General features: G+C 43.6%; 2 protein-coding genes across 12 annotated transcripts in view; one reads left to right on the top strand and one right to left on the bottom strand.

Moving 5' to 3' along the window:
* The window catches only part of RASSF6 (Ras association domain family member 6), a 90004-nt gene that overhangs the window by 68175 nt on the left and 1200 nt on the right, over positions 1–20629 (top strand). For 8 of the 9 annotated variants that reach the window (XM_072861154.1, XM_072861157.1, XM_072861155.1 and 5 more), the window contains 10 exons: positions 1511–1600; positions 7804–7882; positions 9199–9350; positions 11317–11408; positions 11857–12041; positions 12461–12562; positions 13843–13894; positions 14750–14868; positions 14960–15057; positions 15837–17193. In XM_072861154.1, coding sequence (XP_072717255.1) covers positions 1530–1600; positions 7804–7882; positions 9199–9350; positions 11317–11408; positions 11857–12041; positions 12461–12562; positions 13843–13894; positions 14750–14868; positions 14960–15057; positions 15837–15912 — 1026 coding nt within the window. In that variant the 5' untranslated portion in view covers positions 1511–1529 and the 3' untranslated portion in view covers positions 15913–17193. Of the gene's footprint in view, positions 1–1510; positions 1601–7803; positions 7883–9198; positions 9351–11316; positions 11409–11856; positions 12042–12460; positions 12563–13842; positions 13895–14749; positions 14869–14959; positions 15058–15836; positions 17194–20629 lie in introns of those variants that run through there. The other variant, XM_072861162.1, reaches the window with a different exon arrangement.
* LOC140651571 (alpha-fetoprotein-like) overlaps positions 12729–20629 on the bottom strand; it is a 30366-nt gene continuing 22465 nt past the window's right edge. For all 3 annotated transcript variants that reach the window (XM_072861138.1, XM_072861139.1, XM_072861140.1), the window contains one exon: positions 12729–15840. The gene's annotated coding sequence lies outside the window, so the exon portion shown is untranslated. The remainder of the gene's footprint in view (positions 15841–20629) is intronic.

Below are 20629 nucleotides of genomic sequence, written 5' to 3'. Positions count from 1 at the left end.
AACTCTTTTCAGAGGCAAAGAAACAACACTATTATACTGACATACAGCAAGGTCTTCCTTGTATACAAACTCATGTCTGTACAGAAGTCCCTGGGCTTGTTCGGCTTTCAGGTGTGTTTTTGCCTTGATGGATGTTACCAAAGGACAATGGGGCTGTGGGATCCTTCGTGCTCTTTTCAGTGAGCTACTGATCAAGCGCTGTTAGAAACAACAGCTGCTCACATAAAGCTCATTTTGGTTGTACACTCTGGTTTTAGAGGTTGTGAAATAACTTCCTATGTGTGTTGTAGGTTGAAGATAATGTATTTTTATGCAAAAGTTTTCATTTGTCCACATATATTTTTTAGAAGTTGTTCATCTATGACTATGGAAACTTTATGTAACTTCTAAAAAAGAAGCTCAGTCATGTAGGATCATTTGCACGAAAGCTAGGCACTTACTCTTTAGCTAGCCATTGCCTTTTCAAGCTTGAATTTCTTTTCTAAATGGATTTTCTGAAGGCCACTTGTCATAATGTGGACAATAGACTACTTTTTGGACGTCTTTGACCAGGCTCTGTCCCATGCAGTCTGAAATCAGACTTGAGTTCATCTCCTGGCGTAAGGGAGAAGGGGCATTGAGTTCTGTTAGGCAAATTCCTCTGTCGTCATGCCCAAGGAGGAGAGAAACAAAAGTGGAATAATCCACTTCCAATGCCGTCCTTGGGATTATTTTTTTTCACCCATCTGTGTGATGCCGCTTCTTGGGCTGAGACGAAGTTTTTTTTTAGTGCAGTATCAGTTGTCAGTCTTGAGTCTCTGAGTCTCTTCAGTTACTTTCCTCAGTCTGCCTTTCCTTCTGGTACCTGAGGGGGAATGAAAGCAGCCAAGACTCCATAATTAAGCTTGTTGAAGAACGCATTGTTGGAGTCTCATGGGTCTGGCTTGTTGCCTACACAATGTGCTGGAATCACTACATGTTGATCTGTAAATTATATTGCTACATCACTTTAATTATAGCCTTGTTCTCTCTTTAATATCTCAGCTGCTTTCTTTGTGTGTTGCAGGACTCTGCCAATGATCAACACTTCTCTTTCTCTTGTCTAGTTTTATGAACCTGGTTAAAGGTGGTTTGCTGAGTCACTTTTTTTGGTGACCCTGGGCAATTCTCTATCCATAATTAACAAATGAATCCTAACCAGTAAATGGGTTGCAGTCTCAGTCTGCTAACAAGTGAAGCATGATCATGGAGTTATAGAGTACTCCGAAAACTACTTGAGAAAGTCCTGGTGTAGGTATTACTTGGGTACTGCGATATACTTGATGGGAACGGCTTATGTTTTTTTTACTAAGAGTGGGAAATACTTGGGTATTATGGCTAAGGACAAAGTAGTCAAAATATGGTATGGTTAGCCCTTAGTTTGAGTGTCTGAGCCTGTTTCACTTGGCAAACTAAGGCTTTGTTGTTGTGTTTAGCATTTAGTCTTTCTTAGTGGCATTAGTGGATATAATATTTTTAACCTTTTGTTTAGATTCATCTCTTCTGAATAAATGAAGAAAGTGACTATGAAAGCACAGCATCTACCTTCTGTTTCCATCAATGAGGAGAAGTTCTTAACCAGGTAAACTATTAAAAAAAAATTAATGACTTTGCTGCTTTCTTTCAAGTTACTCTAAATTTTCTCCTTAACAGGCGATCCTGTAGAGAGCTGAGCCTGTAGTAGCAGCAGTTCCTACAGCTTGCTCTCTGAAGCATCTACAGAACAAAGTTGCCCTTTATATGGATTTCAAAGAACAGAGCGTTAAACCTTTTGGTCTGTGGATTTTGTCATTAGGTAGAACAGCACTTTTAGAGGATACTAAAATAAAATTCCAAATTAGAGAAGACGACCTTCCTATGTTTGAAATCTATTGCAATTGAACATAAGTTCTGGTGTTTACCTTGAGCTCTGCTTGTTTGAGGTATGGGGTTTTGTCTGCCGTTGCAGATGGCAGGGTTTCTTTGCAGAAAGACCTATCGGGCTGCCACCTCTATTCTGTGGCGAGTCTAAGTGGTTCTTTAACCTGCTTGTAAAAAGATTGGAACCGCATTCAAACTTTGTTTTGTAGGATGTGTTCCCACAGTGAAATCTGGCTGGTAGGATTTTTTCCTAAAGCTGCCGTAAACCCTGAGCCTCCTGGTGTATAGCTCCATCCCCTTTTTAGGGGATTTATTTTTTCCCTTGCTGACCAGAGCACAAGAGCTGGAAGAGGGGGCTCTCGTCTCACTTCATTTCCATCCCTCTTGATGTTCCCATGGGAAGAAACTAACTGTAAATGCACCCAGGGATGGGGCCTGTGATAGAATTGCTCATGCTGCAATAGGTATTTGCATCTGAATCCTGATGCTTCTATATGTGGCATGAGCAGTGCTGTTGATTTCCCCCTTTTTAAGGAAGGCTGTCAGAGCTTTGACCAAAGCACACAGACAATAAATGCATCTCTCCCCTCTTCCTGAAGAGTCGTTCCCTTTATACTGCTACTAATTTGGGACATAGTGCTTTTGAGTCAGAGGTAATTAATCTGTGTGAACTTTCATATACTTGGCATAGAAAAGCATTTGGATATGTACTGCATGAGCCAATGTCTCTGGGTTTTTATTCCCCTGTATATTTGCCTGTTAAAGTGGTGAAACGTGGATCGTGGTCAAGACCCTTCTGCGTTACAGTCGTGGTTTAAAGTACTGTTCAAGTTTGGTTGCCTTGCGAAAAAACAAGAGTTTCAAGATTCACTAATGTATTCCATATGCACTCAAGCTTGCTTCCGATGTAATTTCCAGACTATTGTTCCTCACCTATACCTTGAATCTGCTGTTACGTTACTCCTCTTTTAGTTGTACCACGCACATCTTGCTGATGTGGCAGGCCTGCTGTTGGGGAGTTGCACAATGGCTGGATGAAAAGGCTGACCAAAGCATGTGGGATTATTTGGCTGGCTGAACTATTGTGTCTTTAAGCATAACTGCCATAAATATCTGTGGGTAAATGTGTAGGGCTCAGGGGAGAAGAGGACACAGGTGACTTGTCCTGGGTTAGTGTTTTGAGTGAACGTAATCTGGCCTCTGTTGTGCTTTACCACCGGGGCACTTGACCTTACAGCTCCCTTGTATCCTGCCTTCATTACTGAAAAAAGTGGCGAATCTGCTGTAAATGTTACCTGTTTTGGGTTTGTCTCCAAGTTGTTCTACCAGTCACTTAGCTTTGGCTTCCATTAATGGCTGCGTTTGGCTGTTGTCACAAAGCTGTGCTGTGAGGAACAGTCTTGCAACACAACAGAGCCACAGATTTTCTGGCACTCGGAAGAGCGTAACTCTGTACTCGCAGTGTAACTCTGAAGAGGTGGTGATCTGCCCGTTGGTTAGGGCAGACTTGGGGCCTTTGTAGTGAAGATGTGTTACAATAAGACTTGTTCCAGAGCTAGTAGGCTGGTGCATGGGTTCCTCCTTTCTGGGGCTAAAAGAAGATAGATTCTCTTTTCTAATTTCTCTCCGCTACACAAGGACAAACAAGCCTGTGAGAGCTGCTATTAAATCTCTCCCTCGGGGCTTTTCCAATGGCTTGTGTGGTTCGTCACTGTTGTTTAGCTTTGTGTTAGTGCAACCCTGAAAGATTCATTTCTGCAAACTTCTGTGGAAGTTAATGGGAATTTTTCCTAGACAAGGCAAGACACTAAGTGAAAATCTTCAGAGCTTGCTCTGAGAAACAGTATCTGCCTCAGAGATAATCCTTACCACATCACTTAGTGCTTTTAGCCTATGATTTTATTTGCCTTTGCAGCCAACATGAACTAAGAGTAATAGACGGGCCTCTGTGTGACCCAAGTCCTTCTGTATTCCGAATCTGTCTTCAGGGAACTGATCTCCCCAACTTTCTACTTGGAAAAAGCTTGCAAAACAACAGCTGTTAATAAAATGATTGCCAAAGGTATTAGGCTGCAAAGTATAAAGACGTGTGTTAAGCAGCTCGCAAGCCAGATCAGCAGGTCTATCACAACATCTGTCAAAAAACCCTACTTATCTCCTACTTGCATGTTAATCTGACATTGCATCTGGGTTTAGCCTGTGTACGAGGCCAAAACGTGCTTAATCGTCTTTATCTTTAGCCAGCATGATCAAAATTTCACTTGTATCTGATTCATCTCTAAGTCTATTAAAACTTTCCCTTTTGGTGGGATGACGTGAATACAAGCCCTCATAGCTCGCAAGACATGAAGAACCTGCAGTGAGCTATTCCAACACAATGAAAAGAAAGGCTTTCACCACCTGTATTCATAGCATTTAAGATCACAGTGAGTTGAAGTCTATGTTGGAAATGCTGTTTTGGAGCCCCGCGCTCTGTTGATAAAGCCACTCAAATATTTTTTGGGGAGTTGCAGTAAGTTAGGTAAGTAAATAATTTACATCCAGAGTGTTAGAAGGGCATGCAGTTAACCTTGTTGAGTTTAGTGGTGCAGCACTTGTCTCAATGTTACCTGCTGAGTAAAAGCCCTGTTGATCTTTTCCCTTTGTACCACGGAAAAAGGCTCACCAAGCAACAGGATGCTGCCAAGTTCATTTTATTAAGTGGAATAAAGGAGGGAGCGGGTGTGCCAGGGAAAGCTTTTCACTCGCCCCCTCTGCATGCCTGTCTGCCCCAAACACAGCATATACACATTAACTGGCCTCCCTGCTCCCCCTGCTTTCCTCTCCGGTGTGGCAGCAGCCAAGCCTGGAGGAAGGCCATGTTCCCGCTGACCAGTCTCAGTGTCGGGCTCTCGGGCAACAGCATCCATCGCTCCTACTTGGGCACTCTGCTTTGACACAGCGTCAGATGTCTGCCCGCCTCGCCCCAAAGGAAGAAGCAGGTGCTAGAGGTCTGTATACTGTGTAGAGACTCACAGCTAGAGTCTCTGAGTGACAGAGTTCTGCTTAGCGTTATTCAGAGGTGCTGTGAGAGGTGACTGAAACACCATCCTGCGTAAGGCACCTGCTTTGAGCTCTCGGAGAGCCTGTAGGCAGGGGAGGCTGAAGGTGGAAGAAGAGCGCGTGTGTCATAAGCCACAGAAGAGGGTGTACGCTGCCGGAGTAAGACTATGACAGTCCCAGGAGAAGATACTTTTGTTGTCTAATTGGCAGGCTTAAAATCATACATAGCAGTTTCCAACCAAAATGATGTGTATTCCTTTGCGTAATCCATCCTTCTTCGATCCTCTTGCACTGATTTTTTGGAGTTTCTTGATATCTTAGGTGAGAACCCCTGAGCAACACTGAGTTTAAGTTTACACAGTCAACTGTGCAGCCATTTAAACAGTCAGTTTGAGTAAATTGAGTTACAATCTGATCAGAGAGAGATGCTCTGAAATAATATCCATTTGCCCCCTGAAAATATCCTCCTGAAGTGCTTTGCAGTGATGGACAAGCTGATCCCGTTCCTAGAGGAGAGATCACCCTTAGGTTTGTCATCTCTGATAAGGGTGCCACTGTCACCATTGATAATGTCCTCGTGTTCTGGAACGTGGGTGTGTTGTGGCTGTTACAGGAAAAAAACTGTTAAAAATTCTGCTAAAACTATTCATGCCAGTGTTTCCAATGCCCCGAGGCTGTACTGTAAAGTTCCTCTCTAAATGCATCTCTCTCAGAAGGTGGTGTGTAATACTTGGCATATAGTCTTAGTCCGTGCGTTCCTGCACCTCTGACATTATTTCTTTGTTCTTGGTGAACTCTGACTGTTGAAATATAAAAATGTAATTTCTACTGAGCGTCATTCCCATGTGTAATTTGTTGTTCAGTGACAGTGCTATAAGTCAATTTTTGGTTTTGGGGTGGGGGTTTTTTTGAGGTTTTTTTTACTTAAAATTGGTGTAGGAGTTGTAATAATACTTCTGATCATACTTGGCTCTGGAATAGTTTCAGTAGGTCTCTGTGGAACTTACTGTGAGAAGAGTTTGCAAATGCTGTCTGTTTTGCCTGTGGTTCAGCTGCAATAATATTTCATACTAGACAAAAACGTGGCAATAATAGACACTATTTGGAAACAAACTTGGTGTCTTCACTCACCACTGCAAGACAGTACATTAAACCATCTTGATCGTTAGTCATCTCAGTTGGTGCTTAGATTGTCCGTAAGGAAGAATTCATCTGCGTCCATGCAGTTGTTTCCCATGCTTAATTATCTCTGCTGGTGGAAATTGCTTTATTGAATTACAGCCTAAATAACCTTTGTTTAATTGGTGTGGGGAAGAGCGTTTCATTCTTGATGGTCCTGAAATACATAGCACTTAATTCTGTCTTTTTTCGGTCCTCCTTAGCCTGAGCTGCAACTTGCTTTTTGCCTTCACGGTTCACGCCACTTATCACTCCCCCTGCTCTTCTTTGGACCCTGTCAACTTGGTGCGTATCCTTCTTCACAAGTAGTGCTAAGAAGGCAGAGTACTTTGGCCGAATGTGGCCTTGAGCTGGAATTCAAGCAGCCTTGCTCTGAAGAGGATATTCCCATGCGTATCTCCCTGGATGGTGGTTACTTCTCATACAACAGCACGGCACTGCTGACTTGGGATCAGCAGCTGCTTAGCAGGAACTGGAAGGTGCTTTTCCGCAGCACCGGGGCCGAAGCAATCATCTCCCAGCCTGCGTTCGTGCAATGTGGCACTTATCGCTTCTCACCTGTTTACAAGGGCTATGTCAGTGATGCGGGCTGCGCACAGCACCGCTGCTGTTAGCTCAGGAGGGAGCGGCGTTTGCACCGGCTGTCGGTGGAGAGCTGGCGTTGCCCTGCACGATGACTTTACCCACCCGGGGTGCTGCAGGAGTGCTGGCTGTGCACCCACAGCCTGCTCAGGATTGCAGGGTCTTGCGTAGCCCAGTCTCTGCTGAAATTGCCCAGGAGGTTTGGATATCGCATAGTTAAAATCCCGTAGCTACAGTTCATTCTTTCCAGACAAAGTTGCCGAAGGGAGGAGGAGGTGGCTGTGGCCTAGAAACTGCGATGTGTGGTAGCTCTCATTTGGTTATTTTGAAATGCCGTCAAATTTGGAACATTTTCTGAAACCCTCTTCTGCAGCTTTGTGAGCTTATCAGGGATGCGGGCAGGCGTAGTTATCTCTGGCGGTGGTTCTTTAATATTAGTTTTAAACATCATTAGCACCAGGCGTGCCTCACATTGCCTTCCTGCCTCAACGCAGTGTTTTCAAAGCAGAATGTTATGCTGCTTTTTTTTTTATTTGCATCATGAATTTCTGTTTGAAACCTGAGATGATGGGCAGGCTTATAATCCTTGCTTGTTGGCAGAGGTTCTCTTCACCTATATCCTTTCTCCTCTGAGTAAAGACTTAGTACAAAGCTGTTACGTTTCAAGCAGGAGGAAACTGAAATGTTTTGTTTAGGCATACTGTAGATATTATGAAATAAGAGGAGTATCTGAAAAAATATAAAAACCCAATGGAAGCCATCATGTGGGGAAAACAAATTGTGACCTAACTAAAATAATCTGCATGGGAGCGTTGTTCCCGTTTGCTTTCCCCTCGTGCCTGTAACAGAAGTCCAAAGTACAAGCTAGTCTGGGGCAGTGTTAGTCACACTGTGACTAACTAATTTCCTCTGTATCAGGTCTTTAAAGCAGCAACTTATAAGCAACCCAGTATCCTGGCAAAATTTTACTCCCGGAAAATGCTGTATTAATCATTAACAAACCTGTACAAAGGTGCAGCGGGTAACGCAGATACAGGGGCTTACCCTGCCGCTTAGCACCTGGATTTTACAGTGATAGAGATGTTTAAAAAGTATCCTTTTCACTGTGATCTTTTATTCTAGAGAGGAGCTCAGCTCTCTTCTGAAGACTTACAACTCTTACTATTCTGATCAAGAAAATCTGCAACTGTCACATAATCAGGTAAGGATCTATGTAAAAAGAATACAAAAAGCACAATCTAATAGTAGGAAAAGCACTAATGCGTGCTGATGTTTAATGTGGCTCCACTAGTGTAGGATACCTGTTCTGCATTAGTATATTAGATGGAATGTACTCACTGTATAGATTACATATAACTTATATACGAATGTATATACACTGTGTATATACAGTGGATATGTCACTGTAATATTATATATGTATACAGTGTATATATCCCTGTAATAAAAACACCACAGCGAGTGCTAGAGTCAAATGCTGTGAGGAGAAGAGAGCAGAAATAGGTGTGTTCAGACTAGTGGGAGTTCCAGATTTTAACAGTGATCTCCTCGCCCTCCCATTCCTTAGCGTATCTCAGGAAGTCGTTCTTTGGGTTGATCTCAAGGCTTACAGCGGTAGCTGGGCGGGAGCAGTACTGCAGGTAGTTCTGTGGGGTGCAGCCCCCCCCTTCAGCGTGGACCCACAGTGTGTAATGGCAGGACTGCTGTCGCTCGGGTCAAGGAGAGAGTGCCGCGCTCTCCTCGAATGTGAACCTTCAGTACAGAGAAAATGCTCCTAAGCGTAGCCCCAGGAATGCATCCTCTCTGGAGACCAGAAGGGCCTGTGGAGCTGAAGGATGGATGAAAGCATGAATCGTGTCTCTCGCACCACAGAGTCCCTGGTTTAGGGGTCTGAATTTCCTCCCTCACAGGCTGTGTTTCTGTTGTTTTGCTGATATCAGGACCCAAAAGGACATCAGAGCAATTCTGGGCAAAAATGGTCGGAAAATGGGCAGTCCTCCTTTCTCTGTCCCTGCTCATTCTGCAATGACAGAGTTCTATGTCAGCAAGAATGGGGGCCGATAACATGTTTTGGACTGATGCAGTGCCCTGCGTCAAGGACGATTTCATTAGCTGCTGCTTCCTCCTTCACCAGCAGTCATTCTTCCCCTTTACCACCTTCTTAGCACCCTGGTTTCAGAAGAGCTAGTCATGCAAGTAGAACAAATAGGATTGGACTTTGTATGGAATTATGTACATGGAATTGTATGGAATTATGGACATGTTGGTTGCAAAACCTCCTGGTCCAAGTCGGACCAGTGCTGAGAGGAGATCAGGTCAGCTGCAGCTTTAGCTAGCTGTTCTGGACATGTCTTAAGCATGGAGATTACACAGCCTCTCTAGGTGACCTGTTCCAGGGCTGTGTCAGCCTCAGCAATTTCATCGTATTCCTGTTACTTTGAAGGGAAATTGATTATTATTACTTGATTATTGTTACTCGATTATTATGCAGCACTCCTTATTCCTTTTTTTTCCCAGCAAGAAGGAAGCAAACCATTTATTGAAGGAATCCTGTCCATATTCTGGGGAGTCCGACATCCTATCCGATTAAAAATTCAGGATGAGAAGCAGATACCCTCTTTTCTAACCCTGAAGTCAACAGAGAATGTGGGTTTGTTCCCTAGTAAAAGGTAATGTGTTAACTGCCGTGAGGAGGAGGCAGGCTAGTATTTCAAGACAGCTCATGTAGGTGGCTTCAATGGACATGGCTGGCTGCATATCCCAGATTCCCCAAAGGCTGTGGTGGTCGCTCTGCAGCAGGGCTCTGTAACTGCCGTGGTCTTTCCACAGCTTCTGCTGGGCAGAAAGGTGCATCTTGGTAGCATCTGTGTTGTGTCTTTGTCTGACTTTCAGCTCAAGAACAGCTGAGAAGGTGGAGGAGGCTGCTCTTGTCTATACTGGCTATTCCCACGAGTACAGCAAAATTTGTGTATAAAAAATTAACCAGCCCCCCAGGTATATATGTACACCTAATAATGTTGGTCGCCCCTGAAAGACCTCATGTCGGTGCACATTCTACAGCATGAAGCAAAAGCCGGTAGGTTAGTGCTAAGTGATTGTCTATCGCAGGTTACCTTCCCAGGCACTTCAGGTGTGACACCATCTCTTCTCAAGGCAAAGTTCGAGCCAGGGAACGAGTACTGGCTTTGTCCATGCAAAACCTCACGTGAAAACCCCTTAGGAATTCACACAGATCAGCTGCTCCTTCAGGCTGCTGCCTATGACGCTTCATGTCTGAGTGCGTTGTGCTGATCTGACTCCTGCTAGATTTGCCCTGTCCTCAAAGACTGATGTAGGTTCTTAGGGTATTTCTTCTTTCTGTTTTGAACACTATTTCCCAAGCCTTGGTTGGTGAATTGGGAATTGTACCTGATGAGCTGAAGCTGAGTAATGTGTAATATGGAGGCTGAGCCAAATTTAACCTGAATGACTCCCTGGTAAATTCCGAATTTCAGAGCTCATATTCTTAACTACCCATTGTCTGACGTGGGCATGTGGTACATGTTTGAATTGCGGATGTAATTCTACCATCGTGGCAGCTGTGGAGTTCAGTAAAGTCAGGGACAGTCTTCCTCCCCATCTCTTGCTGTTGAAATGAAGGGCTGTAACCTGACAGGGGTAACCAGCAAAGAACTCGAGTCTGAGGCAAACCTGGTTCTCTTGGGTTACCTTGGCCGGGTTTACTGGTCCAGGGTGCACGTGGCCTGTAGGATGGGGCCCAGCCTGGCAGTTCAAGTTATGCTTTGCCTTTTATTTCTTAAAAAACTTATGACTGGTGGAGGTCTGAATCTTAAAGTAAATATTCATTCATGATCACAGAAATGTGAAGCTGCCCTGACATGCTTTAAGGTATGCAGAGCAGCTTGACTGTTTGATCTTAAATGAACTTTTTAAATGCACGGAACACAACTGAGATAGTCGCCTGGCGTGTTCATTGCAGGTAGTAGAATATTGTTTTGAATATACATAGGAAATGAATTTTTAATATTTTCCTACAAATTGGTTTATTCTCAGTCAGAGCAGCAACTGGCCAAAGACTTTCTGCTACAGCGTTTATGCAATGAATTATGGAAATATTGGCATAAAGAAAGTTGGCTTTTAAAACAGGCTGGACTGAATTCCCTGCTCTCGTACGGGACTGGTTTGGATAGCACGAGGGGCTGGTATGGTAATTCAATCCTTCGTGTCCCTGTCCGTATAACGGACGCGATGCATCCTGTGACTATTGAAACCATGATATGTGTGTGTGTTCTGTATGCCTGGTATCCTACATGTGATTTATCCAGGGCATTGCTATAAGATAGATAAAGAATTACTGCAAATTATTTAAGGGACATCACGTTTGATGTTCAACAGGCTCTAAATAGGATTGTGTTACACTTGGGATCTCTAGTCATACCACACTTTACTAACTAATTTTGTTATGACATAAACTGAAATTACTGGCTTCGTAGACCACATGGAAGTCTGTAGTCGTGTTCTATAAAGTTTTGAACAGGGATAGCAATGTATTACGTGAAGCCTGGCTACCGGATAAATTGAGATCACTGAGTTAATGAGGAGTAATTAACTATAAATGTATGTTTGGTATTTCAGGGGAATGACACGCTGGGGAGAATTTGATGATCTACATCATATTAGCGGGGAGACATTGAAATCTACTGAAGAAAAGCCAAACCTTGAGATAAGTTAGTGTCAGTGCTCTTAGGTTCACTAAAAATTCTTTGTTCTGTGACTGTGCAAAAATAATTAGACACGTTAGGCCTTCCTGACCAGTAAAGGGAAATCTTTCTGTCTCTGTTTAGCACTATTACGTGCTAGTGAAACACTGCCATATGACTGGTTAGTGAAAACATTGCTGTGCAGGTAACTTTTCAAACGGCTAGTGCTAACGGGCTGTGCTTTCACCAAAGAGATCATTCCCGAGAAGTGAACAAAATAGTAAACTGTGGCCACTGCAGACAGCCTATTGCTCTGCATCGTATGCCTATGCCTTGCTCCTCTCCCACTCCCCTCACCCACCCAAAAAATAATTAAAAAAAAAAATCCTCCACCAAGAACCTTCTTCCTGTGGGGGTGCTGGCAAGGAGGGTAGAGCAGCTGTACAATATGCTGATGCGGTTTCATTTTGCCCAGATTATTCATGTTATGAAAGCCGCACTCTGAAGTCCAAGAGCGAGCAGGAACATGATTGTGCTACGCTGCCCAGGGCTGTCAGCAACGCTGCGGCTGTGCGGAAGAGGACCAAGTTCCCCATGATAGCCAGGACAGAAGTAGAAACTCACCGGTTTTCAATTAATGGCCACTTCTACAACTACGCGGTACGAATGTTTATGCTTGTGTTCCATCACCTGAGCTGGGTACTGGGACAGATAAAAATGCCCAGCAAGCTTCCGGACCTCCCCTGAACCCCCTTAGCCAAGAGGGGCACTCCCCGCTGGCCCCCCTGCCTGGCCAGGCCAGCGTCACTGGGCCTTGGGCTCAACCCGTGGGGTCTGTTTTCGGGGTCTGCTCCAGAAGGTGGTTTCAAGCGTGCACGGCCGCTGCAGGGTGGGGGTCCTGCGTACCAGGGGTGCTCCCCTGAGGGCACCGCCTGCCCTTTGCTTTATGGCAAGAGTGGCAGCATACCTGACAGCTTGCCTTGTAGCACAGCTGTGCTGGTTTATATCCTGTTGAGTCCCAGCCATTGAGTACAGCGGTCCTCATACTCATGCCCTTTTGCTGCTGTTTTTGTTCCTAGACATCAGTTTTTACTCCAGCTTTTGGATCAGAAACCAAAATAAGAATAAACAGCCAGATGAGAACAAGACAAGTAATAGAACAATTGCTTCGAAAGTTCAAGGTAACTCTGCGTGTTTGCAGAAGCAAGAGCAGCTCTGTTCTAGAAAAGTTAACTCGCGCCTGTCACACCAGCGCTGCGTGAAAGGCAGGAGATAACTGCGAGGGGATAGCGCATAGAACAAAGCCCCACGGGCCATTTGTAAGGAATGGGTTGGGTTTATTTTACAACTGTTTCACGGCTGTTCGAGTGTAGAAGAGGTGCATTGGGTGTATAGCGTGCAGCGAACGAAGAACCACAGAACCGCTTCCCTAGAAACTCAGGCACAGGAGGGGAAAACGCTGCTGCGCTTGCAGCGTTTCCCAGCACGGAGAAGGGTGTTTGCCTGCAGACGGCCGCGCTCCCCTCTAGTGACGGGCACTAGGACTGCGTTTTGCTTGAAACACAAGGGAATTCTCTTTCAGCCCTCTTTCAGCGGCTGGGATACGCCTTGTTGGATCCGGGCACGTAGAAAGCTCCAGAAAGCCAGAGAGTTAAAACTCGTGCTCAAAATCAGTGCCATACTGCCTGAACTGACTTTTTTTTTCCTTGGAGTTTCTTCCGTACCATCTTCCGTTAACATAATTGTACCCAGACAGAAATATATTTACCATTGGTGCTGAATGTTTCTCCAAAATCTTTATTCTACGTGGCTTCTTAGCGTACAATTTTTGATAATTCTCCATTTAACTTGTCTAGAGACTTTGCTATTGCAGGATTACTTCATACGGTTAGTAAGACTTGGTAATACTAAATACCAAGGTAATACTTGGTAATACTAAAAGAATACTTCTACGAATAATAACATAAGGAATGGAGTTACAGAGCAGGCTGTGGAGTTGTAGAGACAAAGCTGAAAAATGGGTGTTCAAAAGGACTGCTTTTTTCTGAAGGTGGCTGTGCGGGCAAGCGGATAGGCAGGGGCCACAGGGTTTTCCCTAACGGTAATACTCTCGGCAAATACACGAGTCACCTGAAAAGGAAGTTGTATGAAGTAGTTAAGGATGCTCCAAGGAAACAAGACTGTAAAGATCTGGTGTTGTGTAAGAGGGTATGTTGCTGATCTGGGCAATATGGTCACGTAAGCAATCATGAGGTGGTGGAGTACAGGGACAATGAACATGGCAGCGTAGCTTTATCTTCCCCAAATCCAGTATCTTTAAACTTTTCCACAGACAGGATCCCCGTCTCGGACTTTGATTTAAATATGTGAGTTGAGAAGCACAGAGAATATCTGCTGGCAGTGAAATGCTAGGAAAGTGTGTCAGTCACTCTGAACAGACTTTTTTGTTTGTGTTTAACAGATAGAGAACAGCCCACATGAATTTGCACTTTACATTATCCATGCGTCCGGAGGTAAGTGCCGATGGCTTAACTTGGAGTGAGAGGATTCATCGCAGGCATCTATCCTTGTTCAGACAGTGTGGGCTCAGTGTGGCATTCTGGCTTTCCTGGAGACCCCTTAGAGACGTGTCCTCCTCTGATGGAGGGGAAAACCCGAGTAATTGTGTTCTGGGTACTTGAGCGTGCTGCCAGTATGGCTGGTTCAGCTAAACAGGCCTTCGTTTTTCCTGTATTTAGAGGCCGTGTTTAAGATGCTCTTCTGCTCTAACTTTTGTTCTGCACAGCCACGCTGCAGCTGTGGGATGCCAGGCTCCCGCTGGTAGTGTTATGGGATATGTCAGTTGACAGTGTTGGATGGGAGTCCTGGATCACAGATGCCTACTTGAAGTACTCATTTTTCAGTGTAAAATATTTACTCCCACAACACACTCTACCCTATTCCTTCAGGGAAAAGGATATTTCATTTTTATTCAAAGGAATACCGGAAAGAATGGGAGAGAGAACTGCTGGGCATACACCTTAAATGGCAAAATATGAAGTTGAAATGATGTGGGAAAATTACAAAGTAGGTTTTGTTTTCGGGAGTCATGATCAAGCTGATGGGCCTGGGATCAGTCTCTACAATGCGTACTTGGCTACCTAAATTGCAACTCCTTTGTGTTGCATCTACCAATTTCTTTCAAAATGCATAGTATAAGTTAGGTGCCAGATCCTCCTGCAAATATGTCTTAGACTTGTTAGGGATCTAGTAATTGCACGTCAGTCAAATATAGGATCTTTGTCAAGAAAAAAGGCTACTGATTGCGTGAGGTATCTAGAGGCGCTGCTGTATGTCCTGTGCATCACGACATTTCTTTTAAATCCCAGAAAAGAAACAGCTGAGGAGTGGAGATGTTCCCTTACTGCACAGGCTCTTGCAGGGGCCCTCAGAAAAGATTGCCAAGTTTTTTCTCATGGACAGGGATGTGGAAGAGATTAGCAGTGATGTACGTATATCATCGATTCTAATAGTTCACAGTATTTTTCCCAGTTATGGGAAAACTCGCTAATGGGCGTTTCTTGTCGTCTTCTTGATAGGTTGCTCAGTATCTTCCGTTTCATCTTCCGTTTTTGGAGTCAATTCTGCACAGAATAAATGAAGAAGAAGAACAGGAGATTCAACAGACAATTGCAAGGTAAATAGAAGTAAAATGCGTAGGGTCCCTTTGAGTCCAGGAGAATATTTACAGTTATGGGTTGGCTCAAGAGGTGAATGCGTTTATGTAGCAGAGTGCAGTTGGAACACTGTGCTGTGACTACTTAAGTGAAGCTTGGTGGGATTTATAATCCTTGCTATTTTCTGCATACCCAGGTGAGCTGTTGCTGTTAAAGATTCCAGAATAAATACTGACTTCATACACGTGGGGGGATCTTTCCAGAAAATTCAGACCCTCAGGGTCACTTCCGTTTACTTCATTTGTCTTCGGAGCCTTAGACTGGTTCCTCACTCTCTACTTACTGCTGTGTATTTCCTTGGAAAGTGTAAATGCAGTACATGTTGTGGTACTACTTAGATAGCATAGCATTTAAGCTAGATTAGTGCCAAATTCTTAATGTCCCTTTAAAACTTCACTTCTCATAAATGGCATGAGTTCTTCTGATGGCATCTCAAAATGCACAACAGGTACAAGTTAGAAATGCACCGGTATTTCTGAAGATATGTATGAGTCCTGAGGTCAAAAGCAATGAGAGTCAATAGCAGCTGTGGATCTGCTATCAAAGGACCATCTGATAAGCACTTTGAACCAAAGCGGCCAGGAAATGTAAAGAAAAAAATAAATAGCAATTGCCATTTTCTATCGGAAAAGCTTTCACTACAACATTCTTCAGCCATTCCACTAGCACGTTAGAATTTGGTTTCAATCTTTCCAGGATTCTGTGTTACTTAAATGCATTCTGTCTGTCTTCATCTCAGGTACCTAAAAGAGAAGAGTATGATATGTCAGCACCTTCATAGTCGAACTGTTAAAAAAACAGAGACCTCGGTTTGACGCGAATGGCCTGTTGCGAATACCCCAGGCACCGCCTTTGCCAAAGGAAAGTCAGTGTGTTTGCTTGTGTGCCATGACTGAAGAGCACTTACAGCACAGGGGTGTTCAAACTGCTAAAGTTTCTCTTGGTAATTATGCAACCGAAACTGAACCCGCTCCTCTACAGCTCTGGAATACAAGTCGGGAACCACCTAAGAAGATGCACTAGATCCCCCCCCAAAAGACAGATGCGGCATCTGGCTTGCAACTTAAGATAGGGAAAAAAGTCCTGTGGAAAGCACAAGGCTTTAAAACCTAGTAATTCACAAACCATTACCAAAAGTCTAGCATACCAGAAAAATACTGCAATAACCAATGTGTTAATTGTGCGGAAAATATGAAAGTTAAGTATCTGGTTTTCCTTCCACTAGAGAAATGCTGAGCTATATTAGGAGGAAGCTTTTCAGTAGAGAAGTGGCAAAAGGGATTTATGTATCTAAGATTGCAGTTAGGCTTTAGAGCAGTTAGGCTCTTAAAAAAAACACAAAACACCTGTTCAAGAGACACCTGAAATCCCACTGGCTTCGGATTGATAGATGCCTAACTTGCTTAAGCTTTGAGCTACAGTTAGAAAATTATACATGGAAACCCTCCCACTTAATAGCTACTCTGCTTTTAAACATAAGAGGGAATTTCTCTCTGAAAGATCTCTTGAACTGCCAAGTAAGAACTCTCACTAAATACTGTTGCATCTGCTTGACTGGGTCCTGGAAGGCACCTCAGCATTTTTTGTTGTTGTTGCTGTAGACACAAACGATTCCGTGTTAGTTCCTACGTTTTATATTTGAAGATGGAAATGAGAGGTGTTCAGTGAGAGAGGCTGAACATCACAGCCGTGATGGGGTCGGGTTGGCGTCCTTCCCACAGATGCAGTTTTGGGACAGTCTGGCCCCAGCACACGGTACAGTAGTCAGCTATCGGGTCCGGTCTGGTTGAGTCGTGCTGAATATTAAGGCTCAACTTGTAGAGACGTAAATAAAATCCAGTTTGTGCACAATTAATTGCCCTCCTCTATTAGTTTGTGGTTTTGACATGGTATCTGTGTTTTGCCTCAACTGCCTTTGGCTTATGCAGATAACAAGATAAACACTGTGAGAGGGAGGGAATCAATGTGCAGAAAATGTTGCCTGGAAATCCTGTGGAAAAAATCAAATGTGAAAAACTTGACGCTGTCTGAGATGATGTTACTTGGATGGGCATTTAAAGATGAGAAGTCAATATGCGAATTGAAGCTATTGTGGTTGGGGCAAGGGGTTTATTTTAATGTACAGTCTATTATAATCCTGCCCAGGAAAACAATTATGGGCAAGGAAGCGCAGAGGGGAGAAATCGAAATAATTCAGCGGTCAAGTTGCGTGGTATTAAAGAACAGTTGCCTTAGAGGTGCAAATATAAGTTCCTTGAGGCAACAGAAGTATGCGCACAAGCATCACTGCCACTTCCCCAGGGACCCATTCAAATACGTTAGCCGGGTTTCAGGAGGTATGAAACTCACCCTAAATAAACACGGGCTGTTTTTACTTGCAAGGTAAGGTGAAGCTTCAGTCAAGTCTGAAGTAGAGCACAGTCAAGTTCTTGCCCAGACCCGAGCAGAGGCTGGCAGTTTCAGCCATGTCATGGATGGGGTTTTCTGTTCCTCTGAAGCCGGGTACGTTTCGAGCACCAGCTGGCTCTGTGGAAGCACCATGGAAATGGTGCTAGAGTCTGAAGAGGAGCAGACCTCTTGGTCTGGATTTCTGGCTCTGTTTTGCTTAAATTACTGTAAGGAACAAACTGGAACCCTTTTGCAAAGCAATATGCACATAGCTCAAACTCCTGAGCAGGGACATAAGCTAGTCTGCGCTCATTAGAAGATGGCAAGCGCTACAGGGATCTCTGCCTGCACTGGGGCACCTGCTTCTCATTTGAACCAGAAAAAAGTATTTAAGTGTTTTTTTAGGCAGGATAGGCTATTTCTGTCACATGTTCCATTTAGTAAATGCTTGAGTAGTTGTATGAAGGTGCAGTATGAAAATATTGGAGTATGGAATATTCATAATTCCTTGGTGTGAGATTAAAAGAGAAGTCAAGGCACAGACCATGTAGAAAGGCATGTTTTCAAGCAGCTTCTCCAATCCTCCGTGTATGTACGCAATTCCTGAACTGAGCCATTTTTGCAACCATCCGATGTTAAATACTTGAATCCTGTCTATTTCACTTGCCCTGCCAAACTGGGACGGAAAGATGCTGCAAAATAACCATGGAACATAGCACAGATTCTCTGGAGTCTGCTGGCTTTTAAGGGCTAGTGAACTAAAGCTGCGACTTTGCTGTGGTGTTAGTGCTTCATGAAGACTGTGCTGGTTTAAATGAATTGTTTGACAGATACAGACAACAGGGGAAGAATTTATTCCAAAGCATTATTGGATATTAAGGTAACAGCAATGAAAAACAGAGGTGACAGAGGAAATGGGGGTTGCTTTTGAATTCAGAGCCTAAGCCATTAACCACAAAGACAGCAATTAGAGTATATACCTTACCTGGATTCGTACTACCAAGCTACCCCATGAGAAAAATCTGAAGACATCACTGGATTTAAAAAAAAAAAAAAAGCTGAAAACCCAAACCAACCCCAAATTCCAGAAGACGGATCATCGGAACGTAAGATCTGAGGGAAACGCAGTGCAAAGAGAAGCCCAAGATGGCCATCTAATCACTGTTTTGGTATTGAAAACATCACTGGTACTTGGGTGAAGCCTCTTAAATAGCTGTGTGTCTCGCGCAGCTCCCCGCCTTTCCCAGACAGTCCGTCCCGGTGCTTTGTTCCCCTGACTGGGCACTGACCGGCTGCTTTTTGTCCTGGGATGGGTCTCTTTCGGTATGTGAAGATTTCCAAGTTCCTGCAGCCTTTCTTATTAAACCAGATAACCCCAATCTATCTTAGCTTTCCTTTTATGTTTTCTGGATCTTTGGCTGTTGCCGTTGTTCTCGGTGAAATGCTTTCTAGAATTGAGGTACCCAAGATCTGTCCAGCAAAGTCCTTACCAGAGGTGAGGAAAATGAAACTGTGATAGGTGTGTTACATAGCTTGGTCTTCTGTTTTATCTGTTGTTCTGCTTATACCCCTGGTATGCGAGCATGATGTTAGACTTCCATTAGCAGCAACCTGTGGGTGACTCTCAGCTTGTGATTTGTTATAACGGCATCGTTATCCGCACAGCTCCCTAACGAGTAGGTTTTGTGTACTAAAATGGTGCAGCTGCTTAATCATACTGATGTTGTATGTTGAATTTGTCCTCATAGAACACAGCTGGTTTTTTCTAGACTACTTCTCTAATTTGCCAAGATGATTTTGACATTTAAAATGTTGCTAAGGGATTTGCAACAGTGTGTCTCCATCTTGCTGTCAGCCACTAATCTAATGAATGGGGTTTCTTGTCATGATTTATATCCTTAATGAAAATATTGCCTAGCAGTATGTACAGGATAGATTCCGATGGGGCTCAGTTTGGTCGACCTCTTCAATCTGGGTCTGAAACCTTCTCTCTGATGGTAATACTTTAAGCTGGGTTTGCATTTTATGAGACATTTGTTTGGGCAATGTTCCGTTACGTTACAGGTACTTTGACATGCTCCTGGGATAACTACTGCTAGGTACATCCACGAAAGAATCTGATACCTGACTGTCTCTTCCTTCGAGCCAAAGATTTCCAGAAAAAATATTTCTTACTAAAAGTACTGGTTTTGACATATGATTTTTAACACGCCTTCTTATTTCTTTTAATGTAAAAAGAAAGTAAAAACCCCAAAGCTGTTTTTGCGTCAAACCTCCTGGAGTGTAAATTTGGCAGCCTCTTGTGCTTTCTCTCAACATTCGTCTTCTGACCGGGTGTTTCAGCAGTTCGTGTTCTGTCCTTTCCATGACATTTTGCTCATTATTCTTCATTTTTGCCCTCTTTGGGATGCCCAAGATAATCTTTTTCTGTGCTTAAAGGCAACTTTACAACTCCCCTAGGGCAGCCCATATTAGTGAGTGCATGTGTTGTATTTCAAGGACAGTGCTATAAAAATGCAAAAATAATTACTTGGTGATTGAAAAATAATTTAGAAGTGGTTACAGGCAGATTTTCTTAATTTGATCTCACTTGCGTTTATGCTTCGAAAGCTTAAGATTGAAAACATCTTTCTTTTTTTTGGTGTCTGTAACTATTTGGTATAACTAAAATAATATTCCATAACACAAAATGGTGGCCACATATAACCCTGAATTTCTATCCGTTTAAATTACTCTTTCAGTTAATTTCTTTAAGGTGATGCACCCCCTCTCTGGACTTAGACTGGCTTTAAGTTACTGGTTTAGATTTTACATATCCTTGGTCATTTTGAATCAAAGTGATGAGCCAGAGATGAAGTTTGCATATGGGTTTCTCCCCCATCTGAATAAAATGGATGGACACGTTTAATCTTCGGGTAAGCTGAGCTCTGCGAGCAGACCAGGTTTACAGTTCCACAGCTCAGCAGATTCTATGCAGAAATTTCTTTTATTCTGAGGTACCTCTGACCTTGTTCACAGCGGCAGGTCGGACAGTGGCAGAACTGTAGCTGGTGTAAACCGTCATGACTGCATTAGATTTGCGAGTAAAGAGCCACAGCAGAGTTTCCTCTGCTATGACAAATCCTATGTTCCTGTTTATACTTC

Source organism: Ciconia boyciana, chromosome 5, assembly GCF_034638445.1.
Source record: "Ciconia boyciana chromosome 5, ASM3463844v1, whole genome shotgun sequence".
NCBI classification, from domain to species: domain Eukaryota; kingdom Metazoa; phylum Chordata; class Aves; order Ciconiiformes; family Ciconiidae; genus Ciconia; species Ciconia boyciana.
This window is presented reverse-complemented; position numbering and strand designations above follow the sequence as displayed.